Raw genomic sequence first — 22,090 nt, 5'->3', positions numbered from 1 at the left:
ATATGATTTGTATGGAGAGTTTTGAGAGACATGTTCAGACATGTTTAGCAGGATCACTTGGACTGCTGTGTTGAAAATAGACTGTAGAGGGGTAAGAGTGGAAGCAGAAAATGATGGTGACTTGGACCAGGGTGGTCATTGTGGAATTCATGAGGAGTAGGTCATTTTTAGATATGGTTTGAAATAAAAGCCAACAGATTTTGTTAAGTGAACAAAAGGTGAACAAAAAAAAAGTGAACAAAAGTTAAGTAATGAAACTTAACTCCAAAGTTTTTGGCTTGAATAACAGGAAGAATGGATCAGCCATCATTAAGATGAAGATGACTGTGAGAACAGATTTGACGGCACAATCGAGAGTTTTGTTTTGAACACACTAAGTTTGAGGTATTAGACATGCAAGTGAGATGCCTAGAAGGCAGTGGATATATGTCTGGAGTTTAGGGAAGTGCTCTGGGCTGCAGATAGAAATGGGGACATCGTCAGAATATATTTTAGATGGCTCGAAAAATCTTGATGCTGGATAATATCACCAAGGGATCTGGTGCAGTTACTGATGAAAAGTCCAAGCATGGTGCCTAGGGACACTCTAGTGTTAAAAGATCAGTGTGATGAATAGGAACTAGAAAATTAGACTGAAGTAGAAGGAAAATTTAGAAAGTGTGGTATTCTGCAAGCCAAGGAAGAAGGTGGTCCAAGGAGCAGGGAGTACTCAATGGTCTAATGCTGCTGGAAGGTCAAAGACATGGGCTGAGAATTAATCAGTGGATTTAGCAATGATGAAGACCTACTGAATCAGACTGTCCAGTATTAGATACTGATGCCTGAATCCCATCTCCACAGATTGATTTAATTGGTCTGAGGTACAGCCTGGACAGCAAGATTTTTAAAGCTCCCTAGGTCATTCTAGTATGCAGCCAAGGTTGAGACCCCACTGTCTTCGTTAACTTCCTCTCTTAAATTGTGAAATGGTCTTGTTATCAGAAACAGATGTGGCTGGACTGATTACACACAGAAGTATTTATCTATAGGCTTATTCTTGGATATTTTGGGATCTGAAAATAATAAGCAGATCTGAAAACTGATTATTAACCACTAAAGGGATTAGCTGTTTAGCACCTATCTGAAAGTGACTTTTAAGCTGAAAATCCCTTTGCTTTTCATTTTTTGCAAATGTTTGATTCTTTGTTTTGTTTATCCTCAAAAGACCTTTTGTTGTGAGTAACAGGGGTAAGTTTCAAGTTAATGAAAAAGTTCAAGGGAAATCTTGATGTAATTGATCTAAAGAAAACCAACCAAACAAACTTGGACTTAAATCAGTAATTAAGCATTTAAAAGAGTTAAGTACATTCTTTTCAGAATCTGAACACCTCAAAAGTTGGCTCATAACAGTTATAGAAATTTTGTGCCACATTAAAGCTTTAATTTTTTTTATTTTCTCACAACAGACTCTAGAAACTATTTAAATGCTTTAGTAAATTTGAGTTGAGTTGGCAGCTGTTGGCTCTTAAAAATTAAAGCATATCATGGGTAGGCTGTTCATCAAGAGATCCTATGGCCAAGGAGAGGAAGTATTCAATGTATTAGGACAAGACCAAGATAGAAAATAAAGTCTGAGTTGAAATAGAGGCCTAATTATTGCAGACTTCCAGAAGGATGTCAAGTGTCTAGATTAGCCCTTCTTAGCCTAGGTTGGGTTCCAAGAGAATTAAGCCCTAAGACATTCATTGTATTAACTGAATAAACTCATACATCCTTAATGGGGCTATGTACCATCCTTGGGAGAATGGAGAAAATAGTCACTCAGATAATCAAATAATTTTCTCTAGGGTTTCTCTAGCAGAACCCCAGTTGAGAAAGGCTGTTTTAGGTACTAATCTGTCTTCTTGGATGACATAGTAGTCTTTTGAGGTACGGGTCCTCAGGAGAGAAAGCATAAAAAAGAGCCTGTTGTAAAATTGCCCAGAAATTAAAAAGAATAACCTCTTTATTAGAATAGTTATTAGTAAAATAAGCACAGGAGCACCTTGTACAAATCTCAGCAGTCATTTTTTGGACAATTTAATGTGTATCCTTCCAGACTTTTGTCTCTGCACATAAACTTATGTGTGAATAGTGTTTACTACAGAGTGGGATTGTGCTCTTCATTTAGTTCAGCAATTTTTTCCCCTTGAACTATTATGGATGTTCTATATAATTACATATGGATTTGGTTCTCTCCAAGGGTTTTATGATATTCTGTAGTTTGGTTGTTACAAAATATATTTTACCACTCTTTTGTTAATGGATATTTGGATCATCTCCAGTTTTTCACTATTGTGAACAATACCATAATAAACATTTGTTCAAAAATTCTTGAAAATATATATGCATTATGTATCTTATTTCTATAGTATAGATTCCAGAAGTATAATTGTTAAGTCAGGATTATTACCATTCCTTTTTTTACTATATAAATTTCAAATATATTCAAAAGTAGATGGTAACATAATGAACCCCAATTTATTCCTTATCAACCTCAGTAATTACCATCACAAGCCAGTTTTGTTTCCTACTCCCACCGACTCCCCCTACCCCAACACTGGGTTAATTATGAAGCAAAGACATGATATTTCAGTGATAAATATTTCATCTATAAGGTATTGTCCTAAAGATTAAGAACTTTTTATAAAATACCATCACAGTTATCATACCTAAAAATTAGCAATATTTCCTTAATATCAGTGTTCAGATTTTCCAAATTGTGTCTTTTTTTTTTTTTACAGTGAGTTTGTTTAACATGATCCAGGCAAAGTCTACACATTGCATTTTGTTGATACTCTTAGTTCTTATCAACTTTTCTCCTCTTATTTTTTTCTTTTTCTTCTTGTCAAAGAAGCATTTGTCATGTAAAGTTAGCAAATTTCTGAATTTTGTTGATCATATCCCTGTGGTATAATTTAGTAAGTCCCTCTGCTGCACCCCACCCCCAACCCCGCAACTCCTGTAAGTTGGTAGTTAAATCTGGAGGCTTATTTCAGATTCTGGTTTGAATTTTTAATTTTTATTTTATATTGGAGTATAGTTGATTTATAATATCATGTTAGCTTCAGGTTTACAGCAAAGTGAATCAGTATACATATACATATAGCCATTCTTTTTCAGATTCTTTTCCTGTATAGGTTATTACAGAATGTTGAGTTGAGTTCCCTGTGCTATACAGTAGGTCCTTGTTGGTTACCTATCTTGTATATAATAGTGTGTGCATATTAATCCAAAGCTCTTATTTATCCCTCCTCTCACCATGTTTCCCCTTTGGTAACCGTAAATTTGTTTTCAACATCTTTAAGTCTGTTTCTGTTTTATAAATAAGTTCATTTGAATCATTTTTAAAAATTGAATTCCACATATGAGTGATATCGTATGATACCTGTCTCTTGCTGGCTTACTTCACTTAGTATGACAATCTCCAGGTTCATCCATGTTGCTGCAGATGGCATTATTTCTTTCTTTCTTATGACTGAGTAATATTACATAGTACATATACAGCACATCTTCTGTATTCATTCCTCTGTTGATGGACATTTAGGTTGCTTCCATGTCTCGGCTATTGTAAATAGTGCTGCAGTGAACATTGGGAGGCATGTATCTTTTCGATTTATATTTTTTTCCTGATAATCTCCCCAGAAGTGGGATTGCTGGATCAAGTGGTGGTTCTATTTGTAGTTTTTTAAGGAACCTCCATACTGTTCTCCGTGGGGGCTGTACCAATTTACATTACCACCAACAGGGTAGGAGGGTTCCTTTTTCTTTACACCCTCTCCAACATGTGTTGCCTGTAGCTTTTTTTGATTATACCCATTCTATCTGCTGTGAGGTGATACCTCATTGTTAGTTTTGATTTGCATTTTTCTGATAATGAACGATTTTGAGGATCTTTTCATGTGCTTTTTTCACCATCTATCTGTTCTTTGGAGAAATGTCTATTTAGGTTGGTTTTATTTTTTTAAAGACTACTTAATAGTTGATTGTGTACTTCATCTGTTTTTTCTTTTTATGATGCTAGTGGCCCTTGATGATCATTTCTTAGATCCATTATTTTGTTAGAAGTTGTAAAATAGTGATATTTGAATTTTATAATTAATTCCTGAGTTAGTAGCACAAACACTTTATTTATAAAGAGAAATTTTCCCTCATCAATGACTTGGTTACAGTTTGTATGGGAAAAGGAGACTGTATGCTTAATTTTCCTTGATCATTTTTCAAAAACAGTGAATTGGTTTGTCAGTATCCTCCAAGAGTGACCAGTGAGGTTTTATAAGATCTTTATGAACTCATAATTTTAGTGATAATTAATGTATTTCAATGCTTTATAGTTATTTTTCTTCTTAATGCTCAGATTGTCCCCTCTTTAGCCAAAAACTTTCAAGTTGGCTTCTGAGTCTTTGATAAGAGTTTAGTAGCTTCTTTGCTTCTTTGTGGGTTAAGATGTTCCAGGATCATCTTAGACATATGTCGAATCAGTGATTCTTTCAAGGAGTCCTGGTTTCTTTAGTGAGAGATGATGTTTACAGACCCCAGTCAGTGCTTGAAGGTTCTCATTGCTACTGAGTTGGTCATTGCTTTGGACCTTTTTGGTAGATAGAGCTGGGGAAACCACCTCATGAATTCCTACTGATATTCCAATCCAAATTTAGGACTATAGGATTTTTGCTTCTTTGATTATTTATTCCTCCTATGCTGAAAATTCTGGTTCTTAATGATACTAAATTAATATTTTTGTATTCTTTTTCAAAGCACCAATACTAGTCTCATCACTTGGACTTCCCAGGTGGCTCAGTGGTAAAGAATCTGCCTGCCGATGCAGGAGACACAGGTTTGATCCCTGGGATGGAAAGATCACCTAGAAGAGGAAATGGCAACCCACTCCAGTATTCTTGCCTGGGAAATTTCATAGGCAGAGGAGCTTGGCAAAGAGTCAGACATGACTGCGCACACACACACACTATTATCACTTATATAGTGTGATTACTGGAAACTGTATAAGATTTCTTGCATTTATATTTTTTCCTTAGGTTATATCCTCTTAGGAAAATACAACTGGATTGTTGTGTTTGTAAATCATGTGATAAATTTGTTTCTCTTTTGTGGGTAAGCTGTCAACCAGATGTATAGGTTCATTTGTTTTGTTTTGCCCCAGCCACAAATTCAGATAGTATGTTCATTAGCAAGCTCTTTTTAGGCAATATTTTAAGAATTGTCTCATTTTTAAAAGTAATTATGTAAAAATCTTATGTAGTTTCAAAGCCAAATTCCAAGACATATTAATGGAACTTTCTATCTGTCCCTTCCCCCTTCATCATGTTTTTTTTCCCCTCAACCTATCAGTAGCCATTTTTCTTACCTTTTTATTTTCCATTTTGAAGAAATGAAAGTGAAAGTGAAGTCGCTGAGTCATGTCCGACTCTTTGCGACCCCATGGATTGTAGCGTACCAGGCTTCTCCGTCCATGGGATTTTCCAGGCAAGGGTACTGGAGTGGGTTGCCGAAGAAATGAAAGGAGATATATTTATTGTTCATACCCCCCCTTTTTAAATAAAAAGGTAGCATTCTGTGCACAGTATTCAACACCTTACTCTCTTGTCTTAACAGGATGTTCTGGAGACTTCTCCATAACAGTATTACATAGAAGTTGCTTCATTTATTTTTAGAAATGTTTTAATATTTTATATTATAATATGAACAGCATTAACCATAGTTGACTTAATCAGTCCTCACTACTGATGGACATGTGCTTCCAAACCTTCACAGGAACACTTTTAATATTTCACAGCCACAAACTCAAGATATTTTGTGGCAAAAAAATTTAACAGCTGTCTAAGAAATCCATTTCCTGTATATAAAATGAACATTTTACCATATAATATACTAATAAAGAAGACTGTAATCTGTGAATATGTAAATAATTTCTGATTCTGATGAGTATAACAGGAATTACTGGTAGGGTCATTGCCTGTTTGAGGATGGCAAGACATTTCAGGTCAAGAAATGCCAAGATACATTTCTAAATTCATCTTGACTTTCTGAATTTGGGGACCCTGCGGCTTTTCCAAAGGAACCTTGTGTCAGACTATCTCATCCTCATGATTCAGGCTTAGCTTCTGAAATCCTTACTCTCCATCCAGCGACAGGAGGATGCCATATTATTTTTTTCTGTCTTTCCAAATACATTGATCTGCATACACTTTCATCCACAGTCCAGGTCTAAGATCAGGTAAGGACTGAGTATGATTTAATGAGACTTACTGGTGTGAATCTTAAGCACTTGTTTCATTTGAATATGAAAAATGAAAGATAATTTAAATTTTTTTCCTGTTAAAGCACAGCATCCTTGCACCAGCCTTTCACAGAATGAATGCATATATAGACATAGACATAGATATATACACTCCGTGTCTTGAGTCAGACGTTTGTCATCTTATCACTGAATCTTTCAGGAGAAACAGCGCAGGTGATCGTGAAAAGGCCCTGCAGGTCATGCTCCAGGTTCTGCAGAGCTGTGACCACCCGGCCCCTGACATGTTCTGCCTCTGTGGGAGGATCTACAAGGACATCTTCTTAGATTCGGACTGCAAAGATGATGCCAGCAGAGACAGTGCCATCGAATGGTAAACCCTCCGCCTTCGTCAGTAACACATGCATCTTTGCAAAGAAGAGAATTGCACAAGCTCAGGGTCCAGGTCTTTTCCCTACATATGTGTATCTGCCTGTTTGCTGGCAGTAAGAAAGATGCCATTCATGTGGTTTGGGAATTTCCAGATTCTTTTTTCCAAAAGGAAACCATTAGAAACAGGATTTTCTGCTGGTAACACTTTTCTCATAAGTTCATGCATTTATAGGGGCAAGGAAGCTCAGCACCTTCCTTCCCAGCTCTTCCTTCCAGAACCTTGTTCCACCACCATCATGGCATTATCCTCTCAGTGAGCTGTTCATTTCTTATTCATTTATTCATTCAACAAATGTTTTCTGAGGGTTTACTGCATGCCAGGAACTCTTCTAGATGGTGGGGATAAAAAGCAGATCTGAATCCACACCCTCATGGACCTCGCCTTGCTGGTAAGGAAAGTCAGACAAACAAATAGAGTAAAACAGAATATCAGCTGATGGTGAGGGCTTTGGGGAAAAGTTAATCAGGGATAAGGGAAGGGAGGTTTGGGAGTTGTCAGCAGTTTCATATAGGATGCTCAGTGAAGGTGAATAAAGTGTAGGTGGTGAGGGAATGAGCCTTGCAGATAACTGTGTTCCAGAAGTGGGGTGGGGGACTGCAAGAACAAGAGCTGAGGGGGGTCTCCTCAGCAAAGACCCTGAGGAGGAAGCATGCCCAGTATGTGCAAAGATGATGAGGCAGGAGCAAGGAGGGGAGTGGCAGGAAATGCAAAAGAAGAAGACTGTTTTACTCAGAGTGAGATGATACAGTGCTGGAATGTTCTGAGCAGAGGAGTGACAAGATCTGAGCTGCATTTTAACCAGAGGACTCTCACGGTTATGCAAAGAATACATGTTAGGGGGTGTGTCAGCTATCATTTTCTGCATAACAAGCATCTCCAAAACCTAGTGGCTTAACACAAGGGTTTCTGATTTCTCATGATTCTGTGGATTGCCCAGGCAGTTCCTCTGCCGATTCTAGTCCTGAAGTGCTGAACTCATTCCTAAGGTTGTAGTCATCTGGAGCGTCAGCAGGGCTGAAAGGTCCAGGGTGGCCTCAGTCACATGTGACAGCTGGTGCTGGTTGTTGGTGGGAGCCTCCATTCTCTAGCAGTGGTTTTAGTCCTGCAAGACCAGCTCCCTTACATGGTGACCAGCATTCTAACAGAGTGAATGTGGAAACCAGAAGGCCTCTCAAGGCTCAGGAACTCTCACAAGGTCAGTTCTGCCGCATGTTCTTGGTCAAAGCCAACCACATGGTCAGCCCAGATTCAAAGGGGTGGAGATGCAGATTCCACCTGTGAGAGGGAGACCTGACCAAGGCATGTGCTTAGTGGTTTGGCAGGGGTTTGTGGTTATTAAGTAACCTGCCACGTGGATGAGGGCTGACCCAGAGAGCAGTTAGAAACTCAGAGAAGGGCTGATGGTAGCTCGAACCAGGGTAGTAATGATGAAAACAATGAAGTGTCAGAACCTGGGTGTATTTGAAGATAGAGCAAACAGCCTACATCATCCATTTCCATCACAAGAGCTCTTAGTAGCACTGTTTGGTCTCATTTAATTCTGACTGCTCCCTTTCCCCCTCCTTTTTGTTTTCCTTCTGTATAGATTGGACTTTGTCATCTCCCCTCTTCTCTCCATCTACTCTGCTCCCTGGTAATTCCAGTCACTCCCACACCTTGGACTGTAGTCAGTCTCCAGCCCAGCCCCTATTCTAAGCTTTGGCCCCACATTGCCCCACTCTTTGCTTACCTATTCTTTCAAGATGGTGCTGGTCTTTAAGACTCAACATGTGTAAGACTGAAGTTATTCCCTCCTCTCCATAAGGGATAGCTTCCATTGTCTTGCTCTCTTACCACCATTCTTTAGCCTTCTCCACATGCACTTTTGCTTAATGTTTGGTGACTTTCACTTACTTATCTCCCCATATAGTCACTTCCCAATTCCAGCCCTTCTGTGAGCCTTCCCTTCCTCCCTAACCATCCTTTCCCATCACCACCACCCTCAGTCGGTTGGTGCCAGTTTTTTTGTTTTTTTTTTTTTTTTTACTTTCTTGCCAGGAATGTTCTAACAGTATCCCAGGTAGGTTCTCTGCTTGGTGTCTGTGGAGTGTATCCTTCATAGATTAACAGCTTACTTTTTCCTGAAGCTCAAAGACCCAAAATACCTCTGCACTCCCTACTAAATACAACTTCAAACTCATAGATCACCATTCTGGGTGCTCTGCAGACTTTCTCCAACCTGCCCCAGCCCTGTTTCTCACTACTTGATATATGTCCACGTAAACTAGAGTTCCTTAGGAGCTCCCCAAACTCCCATCTCCGCTCCTGCCATTTTCTGTGCTGGGGATTCCCTTTCTAAATCGCTGCTGTTACAATTCTGTCCATCTTCGTGCCACATCTCAAGCCTCTCTGTCTCCTGTGAGTCCCTCTAGATGGATTTGTGTGGTTTTAGGTTATTTGCCACACTCATGAAAATTAGTATTTTCACTAATTGTGTGTAGATCTTACGACCTCTTTCATGGTATAGGTTCTTAGAGGGTGGGGACCTTCTTTTAGTTAATCCACAGTAGTACCCAATGCACTGCATGGTCAAGAGGAATCACTCGGGGTGTTGAAGGGAAGGGAAACGGAGGAAAATAATTGGCAGGGGCAAAATAGGAAGCTGTGTTTCCACCACCGTGGGCAGGAATCCGACCTCCAGGTCAGGAAATGACTGCCTGTGGCTCCTTCAAGGAAGTCATCAGAGCCCCCTCCGTGCAATTCGGAAGGTAGTGCTGTGAGTACAGGAGCACGTGAAGCTTAATCTTCTGGGCAAGGCATGTTGGCTCTGGTGAGGTCATGGGGATCGTCCTGCCCTCAGAGATGTGGAACGTGAGGCTCAGGGAGGCAGGGGGCCAGTCCAAAGTCATGGGGCTGGACAGACAGACACAAACCTGGGACTGCAGTCCTGACTGCGAATTCGAGACTTGTCTGTCCCCAAGCTGGGCCTGTTTGATTTGTGGATAAGAAACAGAGAGAAACCACCCTCTGCCCTCTTCCCAGATAGCTTTCCATAATAAAAGAAAATGGAAAAAAAAGTCACATATAGTAGCATATGGAATTTAAAATCCCCAAAACATACCAGGAGTGGGAGGGAGAGAGGGTTCAATTTTATTGGAATTTTGTTGACTGGGGTTGGAAGAACTTTCTTCATGTCCTCAGCTCCACTTGAGGGTACTTGTATCATGCCACAAAGTTCACAGAATCAGATTTTAACTGATTTCATGACATGGTCAGATTTAACTGATAAGTTCTCCCTTTCACAATGAATGTTTTGTTGGTGCCTAATCCTCCTATTGTCACATGAGTGATAAAATCACTACTGGTTTACAGAAAGACATTTTTGTGTCATTACTTCATTGATCAGATTCTTTTTTCCCTGATCTTGGTATTCATACTTCATCATGAAAGAGAAATACATTTTTTATGTGTAGACAAGTGATAAATAAGAAAATTTTGAATGGCATGGTGAACCTCTCAGTATAAAAATGACACTCACAGTGTAGGATCTTGTTCTTTATCCTAATGTAAACCATCACTTCCCCTTCTCTCACTTTATGTCACTGCTCTTTGGGATCCAACATTTTGGCAGAATGGCTTCTTACATGAAAAAATAATTCCATTTTGTGATACAAACAAACAGACGGCCTACAGAGAAAGGGCCTATACCTGTTGAGATTTCTGTAAAATAAAAAATGCTCAGTGTGCAAATGGACTATATCAGTAAAAATGATATGTTGAAATTGTGGCTCACTTTAGGGGGTAGAATTATAATAGGTTTTAAATATCTTTTGTACACTTTAATGTGCTTTCCTTATTTTATACAATGACCATAACTTTTCTCTAAAAGCTATAAATCTGATGAAGAAAGATTTTAAAACTCCCTAGTGCTATTGTGTTGCTATTATGAAATTTTTAAGAAGCTATCTGATTGGTGCATGTAGCTATCTGTAAAGATGGGCAGGGAGGGGCAAAGAGCTGAAAAACAGAGTAGTAAAAATTTTCATGAGAAGGTTGATATGTGCTATTATTTACACTTTTTTCTTCTACTATAATAAGCTGATATAAAGGGGGTTTTGGTGCTTCTATAATTACAGGTATCGCAAAGGGTTTGCCCTCCAGCCATCTCTTTATTCAGGAATCAACCTTGCGGTATTGCTGATAGTTGCTGGACAACAATTTGAAACTTCCATGGAACTGAGGAAAATAGGTAAAGCTGTTCATGACTGTACATGTTGATATGCTTTGACAACACAAGTCCAGCATTCAAAATTATGCTCAAATAACCAGCATTAAGGGGACTTCCCTGGTGGCTCAGTGGTAAAGAATCTGCCAGCCAATGGTGGAGACGTGAGTTTGACCTCTGGGTTGGGAAGATCCCCTGGAGAAGGAAATGACAACCCACTCCAATATTCTTGCCTGGGAAATTCAGTGGACAGAGGAGCCTGGTGGGCTACAGTCCGTGGAGTCGCAAGAGTCAAACAGAACTTAGTGACTAAACAACAACAAAAACAACCAGCATTATATCACAAAAGGGACAGTTACTCTCTGATAGCACACGTGAGGCTGCAACCCAAATACAATGCCCAGTTTCTCCTCTATCTAAAGGTTTACATGATATGATAGAAACTAGAAAGATTTGTCTTAACTTTATCTGAAATTCAAATTATTCAGGTGTCCGGCTGAACAGTTTGTTGGGAAGAAAAGGGAGCTTGGAGAAAATGAACAACTACTGGGATGTAGGTCAGTTCTTCAGTGTCAGCATGTTGGCCAATGATGTTGGGAAGGCTGTCCAGGCAGCAGAGAGGTTGTTCAGACTGAAACCTGCCATCTGGTGAGTCATGCCTATGCATTTTTATCACCCATGTCAATATCCAGTCTTGTTCTGAAAAGTTAACCCAGGAGGAAAAGGTGTGAATGCAAAAAACAATAACAATTGCTGTGTTTTTCCTTCTGACTTCTTCATTAAAGCAAAGTTAAGGCTCACTTGGTTTTATGTGAAGGGAGGGAAAAACAGACAGACCCCCCACACAGAATATAGCCTTACATGCTATGTCTCCAAGACAAAACTCTCAGTCCCGTTAGTTTTTTCAGATCATGTAGGTTCTCAAGAGCAGAGCATTTTTGGATACCAGTCCATATTGTGCATTTGTGAGAAAGCAGATAGTAAAGCTCAAAGTACACCAAGTAAATGATTTTTACCACAAATGGAAGCGAACTTAAACACTCATCATAGATGTGGTCAGGAAAGTGGAGGCCCAGCAGTGCCTCTAGTTAGCTCATTATGCAGCCATTAAAATGTGCAAGAAAGAATACTTGGAGACATGGAAATGTGTTCATGGTTTATCGTTGAATAAGAAAAGCCAGATGCAGCATATATTTTTTTCTATCAGTGACATTATCAGAATCACCTGTGTTGATTAAAACAGATTGCAAGGCCTAACCCTTAGGATTTCTGGTTCAGAGGGTATAGGGTAGGGCCTGAGAATTTGCATTTAGAAATTACAAGCTGATGCTGCTGGCCTGGGGGCCACACTTTGAGAACTACTGTTCTATATGGACTCATTTTCATTAAAAACCTCTGTTTCATATGTGACTTGGAGGAGGGTCTGGGAGAGTTGGGCAATAGCTGATTTCCCAATAGACACCTAGCTCTGCTAGAATCATGGTTCCACCAATGATTTCTATAGTCTCATAAAATCAATAGCTGCTCAGCAGATATTTGTATAATGAATACATGATGAGTCATGGATTGTCCCCAAAATATTGATAGTGGTTGTCTCAGGGAGGTAGCCAATGAAGTTTTGAATCTGCTTTTTAAATCTATCCTCTGATTTGTCTAAAATGCATTTGGATCACTTACATAATTAAAACATTTTGCTTCTAATGATCCATGTTTGTCCCCTTCTGTGTCTCCTCTCAGTGAGCCAATCTGAACTCTGGGGGATAGGAATTTCAGTGGCCATACCTAGGGTTGACTGTGTTTCCTCCTCATCTAGAGGACTTAAATTTGATCCTGAAACCCTATGAACTTCTTAAAGTTTTCTGAGGCTGAGAGAACACAGAGGTAGGCTGAGCTTGCAGCTCTCCTGGAGTGGCCACTATTTGAAACACTCTAATGTTATGGTGTATTGCTGCATCTGAGATGAGCTCTGAGGCTTGACTACATTCCCATCATATCAGAACCTGGACTGACTTACAGTGTTCACACATATTGTGTGTTCAAGACCACCCTGAGGTTCATGATTTGCTCAAAGAATTCATAGAATTCAGAAAAGCTGTTAAACCTGTGGCAGTGGTTTATTGCAGTAAAAGTATGTGGATTAGAATCAACAAAGACAAGAGGCACTTAGGGCAGAGCTCAGGGGAGACCAGGAACAGGCTTCCAGTTGTCCTCTTCCAGTGGAGTAGTATGTGGTTGTTGTTACTTAGTTGCTAAGTCGCCTCCCACTCTTAGCTACCCCAGGGACTGTAGCCAGCCAGGCTCCTCTGTCCATGGGATTTCCCAGGCAAGAATACTGGAGTGGGTTGTCATTTCCTTCTCCAGGGGATCTTCCTGACCCAGGAGTTGAACCCGAATCTTCTGCATTGGCAGGTGGATTCGTCACTGCTGGGCCACCAGGAAAGCCCAGTGGAGTCATGTGGACAGTACTTAATTCTCCCACCAGTGATGTATGACAACATGTACAGATTACTGTCGACCAGGGAAGGTCACTGAGCCTTGTTGTCCAGGGTTTTTATTAATTGTTTTATTTTATTTTATTTTTTAATTGTTTTTTTAAATATTTATTTATTATTTTCGTTACTCTGGATCTTAGTTGCGGCAAGTGAAGTCTTAGTTGAGGCACGTGGGATCTAGTTCCCTGTCCAGGACTTGAACCTGGGCTTCCTGCATTGGAAGCACAGAGTCTTAGCCACTGGACCACCAGGGAACTCCCTATTAATTGTTTTTAAAAATAATTTTATTTATTTTTGATTGTGCTGGGTCTTCACTGCTATGCAGATTCTTCCCTAGTTGTGGTGAGTGAGGGCTACTCTCTAGTTGCAGTGCACCAGGTTCTCTTGTTGTAGAGCTCAGGCTCTAGGCTCATGGACTTCAGTACCTGTGTCTCAGTTTTGATCCTGTGTAAAGAATCTGCATTGGCAAGCATGCAAATTCTTTACCACTGAGCCACCAGGGAAGTCCCAGGGTTTTTATTGAGGATAATTATGTAGGCATGAAGCATGCAGGTAGCTAACCTGAGTCCCCAGCCTCTCCAGAGATCACACTGATACAACATGACCGTGAATCATAATGTTAGTATAGACTAGCTGGCCTGGCACAAGGCCTAAGGTGGACAAAGACTCTTAGCAGGCAGGATATCCCAAGGGCTTAGAACTGATGCTTCAGAAGCCAGTCAAAGGCTAGACCTTTCTTTGGAATATGTAGTTTGGAAACCCAGGCCTGCCAAGTTAATCCTTTACAACACCATACCTTCCCAGGATAGCTCCAGACTTTATCCTCAAAGGACAAAATAATGCTCTGATACTATCATTGTAACCACCTCGCCTCAACCCCATTCTCTACCAGAGAGGAGACTACCACTTCCTGGCAGCTATGTTTAAAAAGTTCAATTTGCCTAAAGATAGTAAAGATGTGGTGAGACTGAAAACCTCATAAATTAAAGATCCACCAGGTCAGATCTGATTTTTTTTAAAAAAAGAGACCTTGAGTTTAATATTAGTGATGACCAGAGGTCAAAGAGGAAATAGGGTAGGAAGGAAACTGTCCTGGCTATAGAAGAGAAACATGAGGGATCCTTTCAGAAGGAAATTTTTTCTATCTTGACTGTGTCGATATCTGTGTCGATGTCAATATCCTGATTGTGATACTGTTCTATGATGTTACGATCGGTATAAACCAGGCCAAGGATACATGGGATCTCTCTGTATTGTTTCTTACAATTATATATAAATCTATAATTGTCTTGTTAGAAAAGAAAAAGACACTGAGTTTGAAATTTTGTCATTTTGCAGTTTCTTTGAACTTCAAACCACTTGCTTTTGTTAATTAAGATAACAAATGTTTGCCAGTCTTTGTGCTTTGAACAAGATGTACCAAAATTGAGGTCTAGCCCAATGTTAGTAAAAAGGCATGTTCTATGATTTTGTTGGACAAGCTTATTTTGCTCCATTTGGGTTTCTTGTAATTAAGTATGTGGCTGCCAAATGATTAACAAGTACCTGCTACACAATATGAATTTAAGAACTAAAGCTTTGGTGAAACTTCTTTTAAAGGGAGGAGGATTGAATACTGTTTCCTTGGAAATCTAATTTATTGGTACTTGTGGTCTTTCCAGGTACCTGCGGTCATTAGTTCAGAACTTGTTGTTAATTCAGCGTTTCAAGAAACCCATTATTGAACATTCACCCAGGCAAGAACGGCTGAACTTCTGGCTAGATATAATTTTTGAGGCAACAAATGAAGTTACTAATGGACTCAGATTTCCAGTAAGAAACACTAAATCTTGAAGATAAAAAAGAGAGTGGGATTGGTACTGTCAAATTATTGAATACTCTGAAAGGAAGAAAACTGTAGAATAATTGAAAATGTTAAGAGATTCATCAATCTTATGCAAAGTCAGCCAGTGAGAGATCAACTCACTAGAAAAGGTTGGCTATATCCTTTAAAATAGTGGTTCTCAACTAGGAGTGGTTTTTGTCCCCAGAGGGCATCTGGCAGTGTCTAGAGACAGTTTGGTTGTCATGCTGTGGGGAAGCTTTTGCTACTGGCAGCTAGTGGGGTGGAGACCAAGGACGCCACTAAACCTCCCACAAAGATGAGACAAGCCTCCTGCCCCCATCACACAATTACCCAGCCCCAAATGTCCATAGTGTTGTGGGGGAGAAACTCTGTTCCACAACAGTGCACCACTAATAGTAAAATTTTGGAATTTTACTGCTCCTCTCCCTCCGCACAGTAAAATGTAACTCATGGACTGTCACTTCATTCTGCATCCTCTTGCATTTTTTGCAGACTCGAGTACCTACCTGTGGATCCTCCAGTTTACTTCCTCATTTCTCTCAAAAACTGTAGTCTTCCTTGTTCTCTGTGACCTCCTCGGGCAAGCTGTTCTTGGCCACTCTATCTAATAAACAAGTGTCTCCCCCACCCCACCATTTTTCTTCGTTATTTTCTATATGTTCCCTTATTGCATATCCACCAGTAGATGCTCAGAGAGGGTCTGTGGAGTCCAGAGCTCCCCACTTGCTCACTGGGCAGGGTGAGCTCTGCAACATGTTCCCACGCATCACAAGAATCGGTTCTGTTCTTTTAGGTTTTGGTGATAGAACCAACCAAAGTCTACCAGCCTTCGTATGTCTCCATAAACAGTGAAGCTGAGGAGAGGACCGTTTCTCTGTGGCATGTCTCACCCACAGAAATGGTAAGAAAACAATCATAAAGAGCTCTCTGTTTATTCTGTATCACTTAATTAAAAATTCAGTTTTCATGTAGGAGAGTTAACTATATTGTGGTACTTGAAAGAACAGGCACCTGTGCTTAACTTCTGAGTGACAGAAGTATATGAGAGAGTGTAATCACAGTTGGGAAAAGGAAGCAAGGTATTTATATATATATATATATGTGTGTGTGTGTGTGTGTGTGTGTATGTAATTATTTGTACCTATATGTGTATATGTGTGTATATATATGAATGAATGCAAGCTTGTTGATAAAGAAGTTAAAACATGAGGAAGTGGATAAGGAATAAAGTAAAAGTCCCTTCAGATCCCTCAAACCTGTTCTGTATTCCCACCAGTGATGTCCATGTATACTTTTCTCTAAGCTCAGTTATATATGTATACTGTGTGTGTACATATACTCGTTATATATATAATACACATATAGACAGCGTGAGAAGCATTTTCATTAAAGTGAGATCATATGGTGAGACTCGTTACTTTGCAGCTTACCCTTTTTAAGTGATGCGTACACCATGGACAGTTTTCATATGGTACACAGTGATCCACCTGATTTTTTAAAATGTAAAATCCCCTATATTCCCATGTCACAGTGGTGCATTTCTGAGTATTCATGAGCCATAGTTTATTTTACCACTTTGCTGCTAATGCACACTTAGGTTTCAATTTTACAGTCTAGCCTATTGTAAATACACTGATCCATATCCTGATGGTTACATCCTACCATGCACCTGTAGATTTTTCAGGAGCAAAGAGTCCCAGAATTTGACTTGCTGGATTCAAGACTATATATGTTTAAAATTCAATAGCTACTGTCCAACTTGTACCATTCCAGTTCATACTCAACACCAGCAATGCAGGAGAGAAAACATTTTCATTGCCCCTTAAAGATATTACACAAATACTGGGCCAGGCCTCATGTTTTGTTTCATGAAGTATATTTTCATCTCTATGTGTCTGAAGTACTTCATCAAAGTTTTCCTTTAATAAAATATTTTGTATTTTGATAAGCTCATTAGATAGATCTGTTTTCTGTCTTTGTTTCTATGGAGTAGGGGGAGAGTTCTGCCTTCAACTTGACAAAGAAGGATTCCCCCCCCCACCCGCCCCCGGAAACAAGAGTGTGAGCAATTATGTCTTAATAATTAAAAAAAAAAAAGCTGTATCTTCAAAAATAAAATAGAACATCAGAGGATAAGAAGAGTTTCAAAATGATACTAGAAACTATCAGAAATAGTCTTGATACAACAACTTTCCATTGCTCAGTGGGTATAAAGTTTTAGTTACGCTTGATAAATATGGCCATATAGGCCATTACAGAGTATTGAGTAGAGTTCCACATGCTGTTCAGTAGGGCCTTATTAGTTATCTGTTTTATATATAGTACTGTATATGTGTCAATCCAGTCTTCCAATTTCTCTCTCCTACCCCCTTATCCCTCAATAACCAAAAGTTTATTTTCTACATATGTAATTCTATTTGTTTGGTAGATAGTTCATTTGTAGCCTGTTTTTATATTCCACATGAGTGATACATATTTGTCTTTCTCTGTCTGACTGACTTCACTCAGTATTACTTATCTCTAGGTCCATATTGCTGCAAATGGCATTATTTCATTCTTTTTACTGGCTGAGTAGTATTCCACTGTATATATGTACCGCATCTTCTTTATCCATCCCTCTGTTGATGAACGTTTAGGTGGCTTCCGTGTCCTAGATATGCTAAACAGTGCTGCAGTGAACATTGGGGAGCATGTGTCTTTTTTTTTTTAATTTTTTAAAAGAATTGTGTATTTTTGTCTGTACCGGGTTTTCATTGCTGTACACGGGCTTTCTCTAGTTGCAGCAAGCAGGGGCTGCTCTGTAGTTGTGGTCTTCAGGCTTTGCATTGCAGTGGCTTCTCTTGTTGTGGACCATGGGCTCTAGGGCATGTGCGCTTTGGTAGTGGCGGCTTGAAGGCTCTAGAGCGCATGCTTAGTAGTTGTGATGTGGCCCATTTACCCCAGGGCATGCAGAATCCTCCTGTATCATGGATCGAATCCATGTCCCCTACGTTGGCAGGCAGATTCTTAACCACGGAACCACCTGGGAAGTCTGCATGTATCTTTTTGAATTGTGTTCTCCAGATATAAGCCCAGTAGTGGACTGCTGGATCATATGGTAGCTTTAGTTTTAGTTTCTTAAGGAACCTCCATACTGTTCTCTGTAGTGGCTGTACCAAGTTACATTCCCACCAACACTGTGGCAAGGGCAAGGTTCCCTTTTCTCCACACCCTCTCCAGCACTTATTGTTTATAAACTTTTTGATGATGGCCATTCCAACAGGGTGTGGACACCTCATTACTTTGACAAGTATTAATAGTTACGAAAAAAGCTGATCCTATTAAAGGGAGTCTTCAGACTTTTAGAGCAAAAAGGTTTTGTTCTCGTGGAATTCTATAATGGTTGCAAGTCTTTAATGGAACTTTCCATTGGTACGTATAACATCTCACTAGTTGTAAATGTTTTGCTTTGTTTGTACATAGTCTGTAATAAGAAATGGAAAGAACTATATAAGCAGCAAATGCTAGTTTTCCTTGACTGATGAAATGTTTTGCACAGTGCTTGGTAGTTGTCAGAGCAAATGTCTGAGAGAAATATAAATTGCCTTTTTTCCTTGAGAGGAAGGCTTTGCTTTTGCTTTCATTTACATTTTTGAAATTCTGCAGATTGTAAAAGCAAGCAGATTAGTCCAGAGTGAAATGATACTTCTCTACATGGATTTGCAGTTTTTCCCGGTGGGCTATGGGTGGTGGGAAGCGATTGCACACAGGCACACGTTCACCTGCAGACAGCACCGCTGTACCATGAGATGAAGCTCTGGTTCATCGGCCAAGGATTCAGAAACTTAGGCCGGTGAATGTTTAACCACCAGCTCTCCAGGGGATGTGGGAGCAGAGGGCGATTTGTTGTGCTTACTGAGCTCTGTGGTGCAGTTTCCAGCAACCATGGTCGAGTTACCCCACACAGGGTGAGGAGGAGATGTGCAGGACTGGCCTCCCAAGCCGGCGTGAGCCGTGCCCAGCGCAGCAGTGCAGGGGGCTGCACAGAGCAAGAGCAAGTACAGCGGTTCTCCTCCAGCCCCTCTTGGGCCCGGACAGATGCGTCGGTGGCCCCATCACTGTCCATACGGGTAGGGCTGCTGATTTGGAAGGCTCTTTGCAGGGGAGTGCCATTTATACTTATATTGGCCACCGGACATCTTACACAAAAAGTCAGTGCTTTTAAGAACAGCAACAAAGCCTGTGCTTTTAACACAAAAAGCTCCCCTCCCCTCTGGGGGTAGGACGGCAGAGGCTGAGTCAGCTCCTAGGGGATTCTGAGGCATCCCTTCTCTGACTTCCCAGCCCCTTTCTCCAGAGCCCACCCTGGCTCTGCCTCCAGTGCGTGCTTATTGGGGGCTTCAGACACCGTGGAAAGCTAACATTGTGAGTCTACTTCCTCATCATGGTTTGGTGAAATATCCCCTCTCAGGAAGGACTAAGATGCTGCCCAGCAGGAGGCTCGGGGCAGGAGGACAGTCACAGCTCTCCTGACTGACCTGCCAGGACCCTGGGTCAGGAGCCATGCACCCAGGGTAGCCGTTGCTTTTGGGTCGACAGGAGTGACTGGGAACAGGGGTGTGGGGGGAGTTCTGGGCTGCTGCTGAGGTTCTGTCTCTTGGTGTAGATGCTGGTTACAGTGGGGGTTCATTTTGTGGAAATTTGTTGAGATGATCACTGTACCCTTTTCTGAATGTATGTTGTATTTCAGCTTAAGAGTTTAATCATAATTTTAAAAACCCTTGTAGTGACCTTGTTGATATTCCCAGATCATTACTGGATCCTGTGACTTTCCAGATAAAGCTCAAACTTATTTTTAAGGTCTTTTTTTCTTTTAATGTGGACCATTTTTAAAGTCTTTATTGAGTTTGTTACAATATTGCTTCTGTTTTGTTTTTATGGTCCAGAGGCCTGTGGGATCTTTTTTTAAAATTTATTTATTTTAATTGGAGGATCTTAACTCCCTAATCAGGAATTGAACCCACACTCCCTTGCATTGGAAGGTGAAGTCTTAACCACTGGATGGCTATGGAAGTCCCCTGAATTCAAACTCTTTTCCCAGGTTTCAAGCACCTATATAACCCTGCCACTCCTTGCTCCTCCTCCCCCTCCCCGACCCTCAGCCCAGCCAGAGCTTCATCCATCATTGCACGGGCCAAAGCTGGCCCTGTAGGGGTTCATATGTGCACTTCTGTTATCTTTCTCCCTCCCTGGAATTCATTCAACCCAAGTTCTAACTTCTGCAAAGGTATCTCTAAGCACACTTTCCCTTCTTGCACTGAATGTCTGTTGGCTACCCAAAAGTCTGTATCATGTACAAAGTACGTCCTGTCTCATTTATCCACTTCCCTAAGTGTCTACCCAACTGCTGGCAAGCCTGTGCTTGACTTCTATATTTTTATATCTATAGACCTACAAAGCAGGAACCCCCTCCAATGCCTGTTGCTAATGATATAAAGGGAAAGATGGGAGGTCTGTGTGGTTTACTTCTTAACCAGTGAATCTTCCTTCCAAATCAAGAAGTTCCCTAAAGCTACTCAGAGTATACCTCCCATCTGGGAGTACTTTGAAAACTTGCGTGACTGAGCTTTCTGTATACATGCAGCTTCTTGCCAGTGTATGTGGGTCAGACAAGGTTCTCCCGAATCTGCCAGGGCTCCTATTTCTGTACCTGAATCTAGAGCAGACTCCTATTCTCCACCACTACTCTCTTTGAGTGACTCAGAACACACCTCTTCTTTGAAATGCACGCAGGCTTTCTATTCAGATAGCTCTGTGATTGACTTTGAAGTTTTCATCCACGTTCACAGCTCTCAGTGATTCTCACACACGGTGGCGGCTCAAATCCTAATGATGGCCTCCAGAGGCCTGCGTGATCTCCCGAGTCTCCTCTCTCACTCCCCTCCAGTCTCACTCCCCTCTGTGCTGGTCCCCAAACATGCCAAGCACACTGCTGCCTCAGGGCCTTTGCACTTACTGTTTCCTCTGCCTGGAACTGGGCCCCCACTTATCTGAACGGTTCATTCTCTCACCCCCTTTAGCTTTCTGCTTGAAAAATCATGACTTCTTGCCCCACCTTACTGGCCTTTGCTGTGTTATTTGTCTTCATAGCACTTTTCACCCTCCACCAAGTTCTTCACTTACAATTTGATTTATTGCCTATCTATCTCCCCTCACTTGAATGTAAGCCCCATGAGGACAGGGATTTTGTCATTGCCTGTCATGGTACATACCAGGGCTGGTATGTTGCCTGGAGTGTAGTAGGTGCTTCATCAAGATGTCTAAACTGTGCTTCTCCCATTGGGAACTGTTCTCCCAGCTGTGCCTGTTGCTATTGCTCTAGGACAGCAGGAAACTTGTCCCCTGACCGCTTGTGGCTGTTCTCCTGGACCATATTGCTCATTCATTTGCCTCTCACTTCTCTGTGAGGCTTTGCTGGTCATTTAAGCCAGGAGTCCCCAACCTCTGGGATTTAATGCCTGATGATCTGAGGTGGAGCTGATGTAATAATAATAGAAATAAAGTGCACAATCAAAGTAATGAGCTTGAATCAGCCCCAAACCATCCCTCCCACCCCAATCATGGGGGGGTGGGGAATGTCTTCCATGAAATAGGTCCCTGGTGCCAAAAAGGTTGGGGACCACTGCTTTATGGCATTCCTCAGGCTAACCAAATATATTTTCTTAGTTAAAATGGTTCTCTGTTGTATTGCTGTGGTAACCTGTGACTCTTCTAAATCTGAGAATTTAGACATTCTTTCTGAGGCTCACCTTTGTGTAAAGTTTAAGGGCAAGGGGTGTTGGTGGAGGAAGAGGACAGAGTTGTA

The 22,090-nt window shown here is 40.8% G+C and overlaps 1 protein-coding gene across 1 annotated transcript in view; it reads left to right on the top strand.

Annotated features, from left to right (window-relative positions):
* Positions 1-22,090, top strand: part of MAP3K15 (mitogen-activated protein kinase kinase kinase 15) — a 138,708-nt gene that overhangs the window by 81,310 nt on the left and 35,308 nt on the right. Inside the window, exons 7-11 of the mRNA XM_065914927.1 lie at positions 6,474-6,644; positions 10,820-10,932; positions 11,397-11,556; positions 15,062-15,212; positions 16,040-16,147. Of these exons, the coding sequence (XP_065770999.1) occupies positions 6,474-6,644; positions 10,820-10,932; positions 11,397-11,556; positions 15,062-15,212; positions 16,040-16,147 (703 nt within the window). The remainder of the gene's footprint in view (positions 1-6,473; positions 6,645-10,819; positions 10,933-11,396; positions 11,557-15,061; positions 15,213-16,039; positions 16,148-22,090) is intronic.

The sequence above is a fragment of the Muntiacus reevesi genome, chromosome X, assembly GCF_963930625.1.
Source record: "Muntiacus reevesi chromosome X, mMunRee1.1, whole genome shotgun sequence".
NCBI classification, from domain to species: domain Eukaryota; kingdom Metazoa; phylum Chordata; class Mammalia; order Artiodactyla; family Cervidae; genus Muntiacus; species Muntiacus reevesi.
This window is presented reverse-complemented; position numbering and strand designations above follow the sequence as displayed.